General features: G+C 39.8%; 1 protein-coding gene across 3 annotated transcripts in view; it reads left to right on the top strand.

Annotated features, from left to right (window-relative positions):
* Positions 1 to 15,986, top strand: part of BLTP3B (bridge-like lipid transfer protein family member 3B) — a 100,002-nt gene that overhangs the window by 65,759 nt on the left and 18,257 nt on the right. For all 3 annotated transcript variants that reach the window (XM_075934115.2, XM_075934124.2, XM_075934105.2), the window contains 7 exons: positions 408 to 590; positions 702 to 793; positions 7,188 to 7,329; positions 8,087 to 8,280; positions 10,297 to 11,780; positions 12,283 to 12,458; positions 14,220 to 14,347. In XM_075934115.2, coding sequence (XP_075790230.2) covers positions 408 to 590; positions 702 to 793; positions 7,188 to 7,329; positions 8,087 to 8,280; positions 10,297 to 11,780; positions 12,283 to 12,458; positions 14,220 to 14,347 — 2,399 coding nt within the window. The remainder of the gene's footprint in view (positions 1 to 407; positions 591 to 701; positions 794 to 7,187; positions 7,330 to 8,086; positions 8,281 to 10,296; positions 11,781 to 12,282; positions 12,459 to 14,219; positions 14,348 to 15,986) is intronic.

Genomic DNA, 15,986 nt, shown 5'->3' with positions numbered 1-15,986 from the left:
CCTGAGAAGGAGCATCAACAAAATTCCTTGGTTCACAGGACTTGCTGGAAATTATGAGCAAGGATACTGCCTTCTTTTGTGATGAAGGAAATAGTACTTTGTGTACATTCTTTGTAGATTGCTCTACAAAAATGCCTGACTCATTAGCAATCTCTTCTCGTAATGAATATAGGCTAGCCCTGAATGTAGTCTAACAACTCTAGCTAAAGAACAATTATATTTTCGAGATCTGTGAGGAGTTTGCCAATTAGTGCTATTCTTGCCATTTACATTACTGTATAATCACAAGATTTAGTATGGTAACTTTTTGAAGAAAATCTGAAAAGTTTACAGTTTTTTCAATCAGAAATATATTTCACATGGAAACGTTGTATTAGTTTTGGTCCACATATGTGTGTGTCTTGTAGGAGACAGCTGCAGTCACTGGATGTATTATAGTGATGCCACCAAAACCAGAAGCCTATGGGCCCAAGAATTATTACATGAGTTCAAAAGCAATGTTGAATTGCTTAAACAGGCTGTGAAGGATCAGAATATAGATTCTCCAAATAAATCCCCGCCTCATGGTTCTCCTCAAAACATACAAACAGGTACTTTCTCTGTTCATAAATTTTATTGCTTACATTTATATTCACTGGAGGCAGCAGTGTATCCTAAATTAGGTTGTTATTTTAAATGACTGCCATTCTTGTTTCTTACAGGCAAGGAACAACAGATACATAAAGGAAATCCAAAGGGTAAACTCATGTCTTGTCCTGTTGTTGTTAGACTTGCAGATTTCAATATATACCAGGTAGGTTTTTTTTCCCAATTGGTGAATTTGAGGTCACTTTGTCCTATACCCCTGATGTATACTTAGCCATAATTTTTAAGGGGCTGATCTAAAGTCCATTGAAGTCAGCAGGACTCTTTCTATTGACTGTTTTAGTTATTGAATTGGACTCTTATGGCTTGCTCTTGCTTGATATTTTTAAAAAACAATTTCAATGGAATTTTTGTCATTGATTTAATGAGAGCAAGACTTGGATCTGCAAGGGATCTGCTGTAATATAGACATCACCTGAGATGGCTTATCCTTTCCTTGTGTCATGTGGAGCACTCAAAGATTCATTGTTATAGCATGAATATAGGCCATGTCTTTACTAAGAGATTTGGTCAAATTTATTAAGGTCAATTTTTTTAGCACCTGATTTTGTAAAATCAAAGGTGCGTGTCCCCACTGTGTGTAAGAATATGATGTAGTGTGTCCTCAGTAGGGTGGCTACCTTTGACTCTACAGCGATCCATCATGGGTAGCTATCCCACAGTTCCTGACACCCCTTTGCTTTCTGACTTAGGCTCTCAGTGCCTGATGGGGGAAAAATGGTGCAACGGGTGGTTCTGAGTACATGTTGTCAGCCTTTCATAGTGTACTTATCCCTTCCCTCTCCTCCTCTAGAGAGCAACGGCAAACAATGTTTTCACACACTTTTACCCTTCATTATATGTGCAGATGTCATAGCAGGGCAAGCATGGATCCCATTCAGCTTCAAACTGCTCTTGCAATCATTGTAAATACCTCAGGCATTATACTGAGTTATGTCCAGAGTGTAGCCAGGAGTTGCAGGAGCCAGGAAGAATGTGAGGAGGACACGAATACAGACATGTATGAAACCATTGAGTAAAGCAATTGGCAGATGCTGGCAGCAGTTGATCCTGTTGACAAAGTGGAACGTCAGTTTTGGTCCTGTGAGACAAGCCCAGACTGGTGGAGCTGCATAGTTATGCAGCTAAGGGACAATGAGTGGTGGCTGCAAAACTTTTGCATGCGTAAGGCCACTTTCGTGGAACTTTATGAATTGCTTTCCCTTGGCCTGACATACAGAAATACCAGAATGAGACCTGCTCTGACAGTTGAGAAGCAAGTAGCAATACCCGTGTGGAAGCTTGCAATGCTAAACAGCTACCAGTCAGTTGTGAATCAGTTCGGAATGGGTAAATATACAGTGGGGGCTGCTGTGATCCAAGTAGCCCAGGCAATCAATACCCTCTGCTACTAAGGTTAGTGGCTCTGGGAAACATGCAGGATATAGTAGATGGCTTCGCTGCAATGGAGTTCCCTAACTGTGGGGAGGGGGGGCAATAGATGGAACTCATATCCCTATGTTGGCACCTGACCTCCTTGCTAAAGAATACATTACTGCAGGGGTTACGTCTTGATAGTGTTGCAGGCTCTGGTGGATCACAAAGGCTGTTTCACCAACATCATCGTGGGATGGTTGGAACACGTGCACAATGCACACATCTTTAGAAACTCCTGTCTCTACAGAAAGCCAGCCTACCCCTTGCTCCCACAGCTCATGAAGCCATGCACAGGCAGCCTGGACAGCAGTAAGGAGCATTTCAGCTACAGGCTGAGCAAGTGCAGAATGGTGGTAGAATGTGCATTTGGATGTTTAAAGGAAAGACTCTGCAGTTTACTGACTAGGATAGATCTCAGTGAAAGCAATGTTCTCATTGTTTATTGTATATTTATACCTGCCTCAGGAATTTCCACTACATACATCTGACAAAGTGGGTCTTTGCCCATGAAAGCTTATGTTCCAATACATCTGTTAGTCTATAAGGTGCCACAGGTGTTCTTGTTATTCTCATTGTTGTGTCAGCCTGCTGTGCGCTCCGTAATATCTGTGAAAGTAAGAGGGGAAACTTTATGCTGGGATGCAGAGCCGAGGCAGATCGCTTAGCCACTGTTGATGAGCAGCCAAACACTAGGGTAATAAGGAGGGCAAATTGGAAGCTTTGAAAACCAGGTTTGTGAATGACCAAATAGCAATATGCTAGTCATGTATGTTGCTGTTAACAAGGTGCCCCCTGCAATAAGTGTGCTGTCCTGTAAACAGCTTTCCCTCTCCCCCGCTTCCCCAGTAATACAATAAAGATCCTGTTGTTGAGAAATTATGCATGTTTCTATTTAGGTAAACCGAGGAAGAGAGAAAAACAATTAGTTTAGAGCATGAGCTCAGGGATTTGGGGGCGGGGGAAGGGAGGAGCAGAAACAAGAAAAAGTGGCATATTACAATCACCTGGTTCAGCAATCACAGTTGTGGGAATGACAGCCTTCTGTTTCAGGAGACATGCCTGAGAGTAGAATGGAAGGCTGTCTTTGACTGTTCCCCTGACCCTGCATTGTAGGTCGCCTGGGAAGGGAGACTATGGAATTTAGTGAGGAGGGCAGGTGGTTCAGCATGGGGTACAGGAACACACTGTGCAACATATGCTTTGTGCCTCTATCAGGAACTTAAGCATCTCTGTTGGCTGCCCCACAAGCCTCAAAATCTTCTCCTGGATCTTGGTTTTGTGTTCCCTGCATATTCTCCTTTCCTCACACTCCATTCATATTTCCTGCAGTACAGGCAGTCCCCGACTTACGCGGATCCGACTTATGTCGGATCCGCACTTACGAACGGGGCTTTCTCGCCCCGGAAGTCGAGGTAGCGGATTGCTACCTGCGAGCTCCGGGGCGAGAAAGCCCCGTTCGTAAGCTGCTCCGGTGCCCCTGGTCTGCTGGAGACCGTCTCCAGCAGACCAGGGGCACCGGGCGGGCTCCCGCGCTTCTGAGGCTTTGCCAAAGCAAAGCCTCAGAAGCGCGGGAACCCGCCGCTGCTGCCGCTTCAGTCGCGGTGCCTGTGGTCTGCTGGGGACGGTCCCCAGCAGACCACAGGCACGGGGACTGAAGCGGCAGCAGCTGCGGTTCCCCGCGCTTCTGAGACTTTGCTTTGGCAAAGCCTCAGAAGCGGGGGAACCCGCCCGCTGCTGCCGCTTCAATCGCGGTGCCTGTGGTCTGCTGGGGACTGTCCCCAGCAGACCACAGGCACCGTGACTGAAGCCGCAGCCGTGGGGGGTCCCGCGCCTCTGTGGCTTTGCCAGAGCAAAGCCTCAGAGGCGCGGCATCCCGCTGCCGCTGCGGCTCTGTATCCCTGGTCTGCTGGGGGGGCGGGGGCGCGGCTAGTGTGCCCCCCCCAGCAGACCAGGCTTTTGTTTTGGACCCTGGAGCAGAGCAGCTGGGGCGCTGCCGATCGGTCCTGCAGCGCCCTCTGGGCACTACTGGAGCAACCCGGCAGCACCCCAGCTGCTCTGCCCCAGGTCCTGATTCAGCCGCTGCTGGTCAGTTTCAGCAGTGGCTGAATCAGGACGCCTGGGGCAGAGCAGCTGGGGTGCTGCTGGGTTGCTCCAGTAGCGCCGAGGAGCGGTGCTACTGGAGCAACCCAGCAGCACCCCAGCTGCTCTGCCCCAGGCGTCCCCAAGTCAGCCGCTGCTGAAACTGACCAGCGCTGACTACAGGAAGCCCGAGGCAGAGTTGCTCTGCCCCAGGCTTCCTGGAATCAGCTGCTGATCAGTTTCAGCAGCAGCTGACTTGGGGTTCTTAAGTTGAATCTGTATGTAAGTCAGAACTAGCAGTCAGTTTCAGCAGCGGCTGAATCTGGATGCCAGTTCCGACTTACATACAGATTCAACTTAAGAACAAACCTACAGTACCTATCTTGTACGTAACCCGGGGACTGCCTGTATTGTTCTTCTCCATGCATTTAATGGTGCCCTGTTGTTGCTGGCCAGCCTGCTAAAATTTTTTCTAGGGTGTGGGGGTGAAGTGCGGGAGAAATGCGTGTAGTCTATAGCATTAACCTATAAGCTTTTGCTTGTCGGTTAATCAGTTAATTGACTACACTATTACATCCTTTGTGTGTGATTACAAAGGAGAGCCATGATTGCAAGGGACTCTGCTAGGAGAGGGGGAGGTTGTGGCAGCAGGGGCTCACACAGCCCAAAGTATATCTGATACTAGGGATGTTAGGAAGCAAGTAGTCGGCTAATCATGTAGTCAATAGAATTTCTATCAACTACACAATTAGTCAATAAGGGAGAAAGTCTCCGGGAGCTACCCTCCACTACGATTCTGCAGTTTAAATGTTGCAAGAGACAGTCAGACAGGCAACCTGACTCCTACTACATTTAAACTGCAGAGCCACAGCAGGGGAAGGTCCCCAACCTAGGGCGAGCTGGCTCCTCCCAGCACTGGCTCCTGCTTCCCCCACTTGCTGCTTCTGATACAGTCTTCTCCGATCAGTATTCCATCTAAACTCATAATGTAGACCAGGCCTTAGGGGTTTTTTTTCCCATTTTTACTGTTTCACAATCCATGTTTAAATATATACTGAATTTATTTCAGACTAATGTTTAAACTGATTTAACATTTCATTATTAATATTTTGCTTCAAGTGATTTTTAATCGACTTTTTGACATTTATTCTTTTTGTTTTTTGCTGCTGTTTTATTTACTGTCTCTGGTGCAGGTTCATTTTCACTTGCATAGTGAGGGAGCAGCTATACTGGAGGAGTATTTGCCTCCAGGACATAATGCCAGTGGCACTGGGGTGACATTTTGCTGGGAAAGGCAGCTTAAAATTTCAGCTCAAGTCCCACAGTAACTGCCAGCAGAGGGTGCCTGAGATGTGTGTTAATTTAAAGCCTTTTTCAGCCATCCTAATCTTGACCTTTCCCAGGCTATTGCCAGCTCTAGTCTCCCTGTTGGAGCAGAGATTACAGCTTGCTAACAGAAGCTCACATTTGAATTTAGATTTTTTTTATACACTTAAGTAATTGTATTATATTTTATAAAATATTTGCTTTGTAGTTTGATAGAAATTTTACATTTAATTTGCTTCTTTTCAGATGCTTTACTTTCCCTTTTTGCCCTCTTTGTATTGCTGCTTGTCATTGTTCTTATGTCATACTTTTTGAAATTATATTTTGCATTGTATTATTTAGAATTATTGCAAGTATTAATACAGCTATGTACGAAATATAAGATTTCTGAATAGGGTGGAAGAGGTTTATACTTCTGCAAAAATATAACAGAATCCAACAAAGATTGTATATTAAAAAGTTTAGCTATTTTGAAGGTCAGAACTGTCAAACAAAAGCTCTGGATGAAAACATATTTGATTTGGCAGAAATAAATTAATCCACACTCAAAGAAATCTTAAGTGATCAGAGAGCCTGAAAAATTGTGTGCCAAAAGTAACACTTTTTATTGTTGCATAGTTAACTCTTGACACAATTAATGTAAAGTTTGTGTAACATTTATATTGTTAAAAGTACAAGTTTGGGGAGATGTTTTTCTACTAGTACTTGTTTCTTCTGCTGAGTGGACCTCAACGTGTCATGAGCCCAAAGAATCATGCAGTAGTGTGCTGAGCGCCCTGCTGAACAGCATGTGATCCAAAGCTTACCCTTGGAGAGGTGTTGCATAAGCTGAAGTACATATGGTTCCAGAACAGTGGAGAATGTTGTCTGTAGTCACTTCTCCAGATGGCTGAACTGGGAATACCATGGTCCGGCTATCTTTCAGGCACATCCCTCCTTCTGCAGAGCTTTCTGTGTTTTGATTCCTGGGTATTCATAGTGCAGCTGCTACATCACTCCAGGTCATAGAATCCTAGGGTTGGACGAGACCTCTGGAGGTTGAGTCCAACCCCCTGACCAAAGCAGGATCAACCCCAACTAAATCATCCCAGCGAGGGCTTTGTCAACCCAGGACTTAAAAACCTCCAGGGATGGAGATTCCACCACCTCCATAGGTAACCCCTTCCAGTGCTTCACTACCCTCCTGGTGAAATAGTTTTTCCTAATATCCAACCTAAACCTCCCCCACTGTAACTTGAGACCATTGCTCCTTGTTCTGCCATCTGTCACTACTGAGAACAGCCTCTCTCCATCCTCTTTGGAACCCCCCCCTCAGATAGTTAAAGGCTGCTACCAAATTCCCCCCCCCCACTCTTCTGTTGACCAGGTCCTTGCCTGGTTCTTGCCTGTGTGGCTATCCCCAAAGCTTGCAGGTAGAAAGCAGAGGAGAATTTGTAGAGGGGGTGTCTGCTGCATACACCTACTTCTTCTCATGAACACATACATGGGGATTGTAGTGCCATCACAATATCCCAGTTCTATCCTCTCTTAGAGATAAGTGCATGTAGACTGCCTCTACAACATGACAGTCACATAGGCATTGCTCCCTGCAAAGTGTGCAATAGGGAATTTATATCCATGGGGTTACTGTACCAATGTGTTGCATTTTAAATTGCAACACATTTAATAACTCACAAAAATATAGTTACATATTGATAAAACTAAGTATTTGTCTTTTTCAGGTCTCTACAGCAGACCAATGTCGTTCTTCCCCTAAAACTCTGATTTCATGCAATAAAAAGTCACTTTACCTTCCACCTGAAATGTCAGCTATCCATATTGAATTCACTGAATACTACTATCCAGACGGAAAAGATTATCCTAGTAAGATTTTTGTTCTGAAGAACCTTTGCTCTTCCATTATTTTGCCTTTTGCAAAGCCTAATGGTAGCTTGAGACCTGATGGAAATACTGATTCAAGCTTGTGTTAAAAAATGGTGAAAAGCTTATTGCACTGAATTAATTGTAAGATTTATTTTTGTGAACATTACTTAAGAGTATTTTTGTGAACATAACACTTCACCATGATCATTCATCTTTGCTCCTGTCAATACATTTAAAAAGTATTGATTTTTGTAAACATTAATTTTTAAGTCTCAGCTGTGCATGACATTTTCATCAAGAAATACTGTTTGTATAGTGTGTTTATATACATTTTTTGAATATTGGCACTCCTCTGTTGTACAGAAGAAATCAAGGTGTTGCAGTTCTACCAAAGATGTAACAAAAGATGTGCTAGAGTTATTTTAGTAACATGTGACAAGGAGTCAGCAATCTCTTACGTAAGAAAATCCCAGCAGGCTTCCTGGGGATCACGCTCATGATAGAGGCTCTTCTCTGGCCCTGCCATTTTCCTTCAACTGTGGTGCTCATCTCCTTTTTATTCTATTTTAATTTAAGATTTTCATGCAGTGAACATCAGAGAGAGTGGGGAGTGATGCACTCAGCCTATTCTTCCCATGGCCAATGGAGTGGGTTTTTCATTTCTTCCATGGTATAAAATAGAGGCGATATGGCTCTGCATTATTAAGTCAAAATAAATGTTATAATTTGCTTTAATTTTGTTTTGTCTCTTCCTTAGTTCCATGTCCGAACCTTTATGTGCAGCTGAATGCTCTGCAGTTCACTTTGGATGAGAGAAGTATTCTTTGGCTAAATCAATTTGTGTTGGATTTGAAGCAAAGTCTCAGTCAGTTTATGGCCATGTATAAATTAAACGACAATTCAAAATCTGATGAGCATGTTGATGTTAGAGTTGATGGACTTATGTTAAAGGTATGGTATGGAAGGAGTATTTGGTGGGTTTGGAGCAAAATACTCTCTCTTTTATCTCTGAAAAGTGTTATTAGGCAAGTATTGAAAAAGAGAATATGCTAAGAGTACGATGATGTAAGGAAAGACATGTGAGGCAGAACAGGATATCCTGTAGCAGACCTTCTCTTCTAGACAGCTCCTTGCTACAGAGTAGTCAGTAGGTTAGGCTAAAAGTCTCACTGTTAACAGGCCATTCTGGCATAGCTGAGAGTAGAAAGTATGTCTGGATAGCATATTTACAGTTCTATATTAAAGTGCACCCTAGTAGGATCTACAAAGACCAATTAATGTGCAACACTTGAATGAGGTTTAGAAATCAAACTCCCCCGTAAATCATGTTATCGCACCATCTAGACAAGCTCTTGGTATGAAAGTGTGATGCTTTAAATCAGGGCTACTCAACTTTGGAAGCTCCAGGGGCCACAATGATACTCACAGCACATGCTGAGGGCTTCAACTTGACTGTGATTGCATATACATGCAAATATACATGCAAATAGCTTATTTCATAGTGACGAGCTTGAATACAAAAATTAAGGCAAGACTACACTACATGCAGGCCTCATTTAAGTCAGTTCTGCTGATTTTAATAAAATGCAATATTTACCCGATTTCTACCCATATGACAGCACTTTTAATGAGCAATGACAGTCCAGGAATGTAACTATTATAACACATATCAACAGAAGACCATTATATTGACTACTTTTTTGTTGTGGCTCCTGGCCACGTGTTGACCCCCACGTAAACCCAAACTGCACCATGGGCCACATGATGAGTAGCCTTGCTTTAAATGAAACTTTGTAAATATACATTTGATATCTATATGTAATAATATTGTAAACTACACAAATACTGATTATGAAAATGTATTTGTGGTGTAATGGATACTTACTTACAAATTTAGGATGTAACCTTGCATCTAATTAATTACATAAGATACTTTATTCACACGAGTAATTCCATTTAAGATGATAGGCTAATTATAACACAAGTAATTATGTTACTTGTGTGCTCAGAAGTTTGCAGGATCAGGTAGCCTAAGCCCTAACATTACAAATGGATTAAGCCTTGAAGATCCTTATACTTGAACGGTATCATATTGATCCCACTGATGTTATATGTGGGTTCAGGAATCTGTGTTAGCAGAACCTCATGTAAGTTCAGGGTCTAAAATACTATTTACTTTTTTGACACTTGGAGGGTAAAGATGTGCATTTTGAGAGGAATCCTGCACGCTGGAATACTTCTGTTTTAATCATTCTAAAAATTTTACTTTAAACATAGCAAGAAAAAAATGTGATTACAACATTAGACTGAAATTTTAATCACACACACACATTCACAGAGTGGATTCTAACACATCATCTTGCCAATAGATATGGCATGTGAGTTTTCATTACATTATTAGATTACAAAACATTTATTATGTATTCTATAATGTTTCCTAAAAATATATTAATTATATTGTTGTATTTTATTGGTTGTTTTGATTATTATTATATGCATAAACTGTTATTTCACAATGCTGGGCAATCAATTATAATGAAAGATTCTTCTGTATGCACAAGGAAGCAGAGTTCAGATTTCATGTTCAGATAACTTTAAAACAAATGAACAAAATTTTCATTAAACTGTCTACAAAATCACTTCTGGCTGACCTAAACAGCATATCTATCTTGCATATTTCAAGTAAAAAAAGCTGGAAGCCTCGTCATCTTTGCTTGTCCATTGAGGTTCATTGCAATTTTCTTATGAACAAGTTTGTGCACTAATAGCAGCCTTGATCAAACTTTGTAGAATCTAAGTGAAAAGCTGCAGAACCAGGAGCCTGGCCTTTCCTGTTCTAAATTAGTGTATATATCATCCTACAGAACTTTAATTTCATTCGTTATTTTACTTCACATGACTATTGTTTTCTTTAAAACTGAGTACCTTTTTAATCTACTTTGTAACTAATGTATTTTTCTATTGCAGTTTATCATTCCACATGAAAAGAAAGCTGAAATCCATAAAGATCAGCCATGTGCAATTTCTATTCAGAGTTCTGAAATGATTGCTACAAATACAAGGCATTCACCAAACTGTAGACACTCTGACCTGGAAGCTTTGTTCCAGAACTTCAAAGATTGTGAATTTTTCAGTAGAACTTTCACCAACTTTCCAAAATCCCATAACAATTTTAATCTTCTGCATCCAATCTTCCAGAGACATGCTCATGAACAAGATACTAAAATGCATGATGTCTATAAAGGCTATATTACTCCAAAGCTAAATAAATATGCACTAAAAACATCTGCTGCCACTGATGTCTGGGCTGTGCATTTTTCCCAATTTTGGATAGATTATGAAGGAATGAAAAGTGGGAAAGGCCGACCAATAAACTTTGTGGACTCATTTCCACTCTCCCTTTGGGTTTGCCAGCCAACAAGATTTGTACAGTCACAAAAGGAGCTCTTTTCTTATCAAACAGCTTTTAACATTCCAAGAAGTGATTCTAGTGACCTAGCTAATAGACTTCAGCGCAAAAAGCTTTTAAGGGAATATTATAGCACTGAGACAGAGCCCTTGACCAATGGGATTCAAAATCGTCATCCTTCAGACAACACTTCAGGAGTTCTGTCTACAAGTTCTTCCTCTGATGCTGATGTACATGTCCTTGTTCATATTAAAAAACATGTTAGCATGCAAATCAATCATTACCAGTACCATTTCTTACTGTTGCTCCATGACTCGCTTGTATTGCTCTTGGAAAACCTAAGGAAAGATGTAGAAGCAGTCACAGGCAAACCTGCACAACAGACAGATATCTGTATTGGGCTCCTACTTGAAAGTGCAGAAGTAGCTCTATTGCTCCATCCAGTGGCTCAGGCAAAACCCTGTAAGTCTCCAGTTTTGGGAGATGAAAGTATCACAGCAGAAGCTCTTTCCCCTTTGGTAAAGGAAGAAACTCTTGTATCAGAGAGTAAATTAATAACTAATGATACAACTCAGAGTGTGGTAACTGAGTGTAAATCTGAGAGCACTGAGGTTAACAAAGGCATTTTGATGGACCCCCTTCTTTTTAAATCAGATAGTGATATGGATTTTCAGGCGGGAATATTGTTTTTAGACGATACATCAGATAAATGTTTGGGAAAAACAAATGAAGATGTTTATAGTGGACTTTTCAGTAGAAGTGATTCAGATGAAGTCTGTGTGGATTTGAGTGACAAAAGCAGCTTATACTCTAGGGATTTGTTGAATGTTTTAAACAACAGAGAAGATTCTATTGAGTTACTCATTGATAAAGAGGATGATAAAAATATTTTTTCAAATAAGCTAAGTAATCAAAAAAGTGGAACTGAAGGCTCTCCTGTTAAAGTTGCAGAGTTAGAACCAGAAATCACCGTACAATCTGAAGAACCTGAAATCAACAAATTGTCTACAGTTAGAATGCTTGCATCCCAGTCTACATTAAGGTATAAAAGATTTTGTTTCAATTAGTGAGTTTACTCTTTATGTTCTAGGAAAAGTTAGTTGATAGTACAAGCCAAATGCAATTCAGAATTGTCATTGATAATAAAACTGAAAGTTTAGTAGTTCAAAATAGATATTTTAAGCATTAATAAATTCTGTAGATATGCAGTGATAGTGGAATCCCACAATCAACAAGCTTTAAAAATTGAACATTCTGTTAAATAAACTTTAAATTGTTTACAGAATATTGAATTTTCATATTCTAAAATAGTTGTAAAAAAACAAAATAATTGACACACGTGTCTACAGTGTAATTTTTAAACTGTGGAGAATGAATGCTTTGCTTTGTTTATCTCTATTTTCCCCCCTAAGGATTACAGAATTATTTTATATTACATATCAGTATTTCTTTAATTTTGTTCCTGCTTTGGAGGATTTTGATTTTCTTTTCTAGAAATCCTTTCGTTTTCAGTAATAATTTCCTAATATCTTTATATTAAAAAGTGGAAAGCCTAAGGAACGCTGCCCGTCCAACCTCCCTGCATTCTCTGTTTCTTATAAGAATATGAAGAGAAGTCCATCACAAGTTTCTTTGGATACCATTTCTACTGAGAGTATGATGTTAGAAGAACATTTGCTAGAGAGTGAGGGAAGTGACAGCCAAATCTTTATGGAGAAAGGTAAACAAATTTAACAAAATGGTTGCATACAATATATATTACCTTATAGTGTGCTAAAGTGGTTTACTCAAGTGGTTGTAATTACTGCACCAGTTGGTTGCAACAAATATTTTCCTACCTAGATGAAAGACATAATTTAAAAATAAACGGACAGCTGACTCGATTATTCTCTCTTTCAAGGGTGGAGGTTGAGGGATTTTTTTGAAGAAGGGAACCAAATTATAGTGTTGGTGTAGGACCAGGAATTCATAGCAACTACTGTCATTGGCCAGCAGTACCTGTTTGCAGGATTGGACTTTAAATTATAGTGTTGTTTTACCATTGAAAATGTGTATCAAGAATTTTGGTTTTAAAAATGTGGGAATAGGTAAGTGTTTTCCTTTGGCATTAGTACTAGCAGAGCTAATAACCAAACGGATTTGACTCTCTCCTCATGGTACTTATTAGCTGAATACTGTTATCAGATTCATGTTCAACTTCTGATTACGTTAGTGGGAGCCATTTGTGGATATCTGAGGGAGAAATTGGCCTGATGTTGAATATCTGTTAAGTTTTAGATAATTTGTAATTCTGTGGGGGTAGGAATGTGAAAGGTTAACCGGTAAGCATTACCCTTAACAGGCAATGCTTACCATTTCCAATTGTTCAGAATAGCCCCTGCCTGCAGCAGAGGGCAGCTCCATCTTGGCCATGGCAGAAGCGGGGAGGCGGGGTGCTCTACATTTAAACGATTAACCAATTACACGGGATTTTACATCCCTACTTTGCGGTTATGTACATTATGATGAGTTTCTAAGAGAAGGCTGATGAAATAATTTTGTTAAAAAGTAACAAGTACAGTAGCAAGACTCTAAAAGATCAATGTCTTTTGTACTGCTATTTTCCATCTGAATTCTCAGCCCATATGTTTTTATAGCTTTAACTAAATAAAGTAATATAAACTGACTGAAAATTTCTGTGAACAGAAGAACTGTAGCCACTTACAGTAAAGTCTTGGAAAATATATCTATGCATATTTGGCAGATCATTGACTTTTGAAAGACTTTAACAAACTCCTCATAGAGTGAAATTTACTTCTCTTGTGGAAGACAAGAGCAGGGCCCTTCTCACTTCTCTAAAAGTGTGAAATGGCCTCATTGGGGTGCTTGTGCATCCCCTATGCACTGTGAAATGTCTCTATGCCAGCATATATATACTGGCATGGAAGCTATGATGAACTGGCTGTGTTAGGCAGGAAAGGGGCCACATGTTCATGTGTCTGTGGACCCAGTACTTATATAAAAGACATGGAAGAGTTACAGGTATTAAGTCCGTCTTACAGGCTAGCATAGCAAGCACTCAACACCATGACTGCATGGCTCAAAGGGGTGTAATTCATCTCCTTAATTGCTCCACATTCACATAATTTGAATAGTTGGGCCCTATATAGATGAAGTGGATTTCATCCAAAGAGAATATTTGAGAGATTATATGTATAGATAGATTAACGAGAACAAAAACAAATTAAGAAATTGACTTATTTGTTGCCAGCGCTAACAAGCAGTTTCCCACATGATCTGAGTGATAGGACAAAAATCATAATGCCTATTATTTGGCTAATTTATTTTATTACATGTAAAGGTTTGTTTATTACTAAATTATCCAAATAAAATATTTAACCCTTTTACAAAAGTTAAGATAATGTCTTCATATTAATGCATAAATAATTCTGATGGTATTATATTGACGTTTTATATTTTTCTGGTGATATGCATATCACAGCCATGAATGACAAAAGACCAGCAGAATATGTGCAAGATGAAGTCACAGGAATTGACAATTGTGGTGGGTCATCTCCAGATGCCATCAGTGCAGCTTCAGAGAGTGTTCAAGAAACTAATGAAGAAATGGTAATGTTATTGAAATTAATTAAAGGAGCATGTTTAGTAAATTTAAAAAGAACTGAAATTAAAGTGGTGCTAAAATACTTATGTTTTTCTCTTTAAGAAAATATATTTCTTAAATTTATTAGCTATGTATATTTATATTCTGAATGCTCCAGTAACAAGAGTGAATTTAAATACAGAATTGATTTTAGATTTATTTTCTTTTTAGGGTCTCTAAAGTTGAAGGTTAACTACCTCTGCTCCAAATAATGCTCAGTATGTACTGTGCTGGTGACATTACATCCACTTTAGAGACCTGCTGGAGTAGAGAGTTGTCCTCTTAAAAGGTCAGCTAAGTGGCTTTTTTTTAAATATATGGCATGGTTTTGTGAAGTTTTTAAAGATAATATTCATATATATAACTCAAGGTGTAGAACATAATATATACTGTAATCTTTGTGTCACCATGCCCTTTAGTTAAAAGAAAAAGCCATTTTTCTGACCATCTCCCCTCCAAAGACATTCTCCGTGCACTGATAGAATTCTATAGTGGTTTCATCTCCTCTTAATATTTAGCTATCAATTTATATTATGCTAATCACTATTGTAATCTGAGTTTCTTGCATCATAAATTGGTATTATAATTTAGAGTGGTAAAATGAGGCTACAGGGCACCTAAAAAAAACCCCATGCTTTTGAAATCAGCTATTTGCAAACTGCCCTCTACGTTCTCTACTGGATACATTCAGCATATAACTATACAGATGCTAAGTATTTAAAAAAAAAAACTTGCAGAATACCTTTTTAAAGAAAACCTTATTTAACAAATGATTTTATATTATATATTATATATACACACTTATGAATAAGTGTCCTTTTGGGTTAGTTTTCAATAATAATCTACATTTCTGCATGTAAGTAATATACAGTGTGTGAAAACAGAAGCTGTGGATGCAAATTAATTGTGAGCAGATCAGGGATGTGAATGTTTGTTTGTCCAGTTAAGGTTAACTTGTAGGGGCTGGATCAGCTCCACACCTGCTGCAGGCAGGAAGCTGCTCCGACCCCTTGGTCCTCCATGGACAGGGACTTCTCTCATTGTCTAGAGCAGCTCTTGTCCGTGGTAGCCCTGGGTGCCCTGCAGGCAGAGGCTACTTTGGAGTCCAGAGCGGCCCTTGCCTCTGGTTAACCAATTAAACATGATTTCACAGCCTTAGTACAGATTCCATTTTAATGTGGTTTAATGTAGAAAACTTGGCTGCTAATAATAATAATAATTAATAATAATACATTTAGCTTATATTTCAAAAAGTGGCACCAGCACTTGAAGTTTTGAAGCTTTTGTCGCCTGACAACAAGGTATTCAAATTTAATAAAATAAGAGGAAAGTGCAGACTAGTAGAAGCAAAGTGCCTTATTGTGCAGAGTCTGAGTTAAGAGACTCTAACTAGGATTTCTCTCTGGCTTTGATTCAGCACTTGAATGATTTCAGCTACTCACATACTTAATATAAAACACATGCTTACGTTACTATGATTATGAACAAGGCAGCATATTAATTGTCTTGGGGGAACCATCTCATATTGTGACCCTTCTTGCCATTTCAAATCTGTATTGATGGACTGCAGGGGGAATTGCATCTGCTTTTCATTGTACATTGATT

Source organism: Pelodiscus sinensis, chromosome 1 (genome assembly GCF_052426305.1).
Source record: "Pelodiscus sinensis isolate ZL-2025 chromosome 1, ASM5242630v1, whole genome shotgun sequence".
Taxonomy (NCBI): Eukaryota; Metazoa; Chordata; order Testudines; family Trionychidae; genus Pelodiscus; species Pelodiscus sinensis.
The sequence above is the reverse complement of the archived record's forward strand: the minus strand, read 5'-3'. Positions and strand labels throughout refer to the sequence as shown.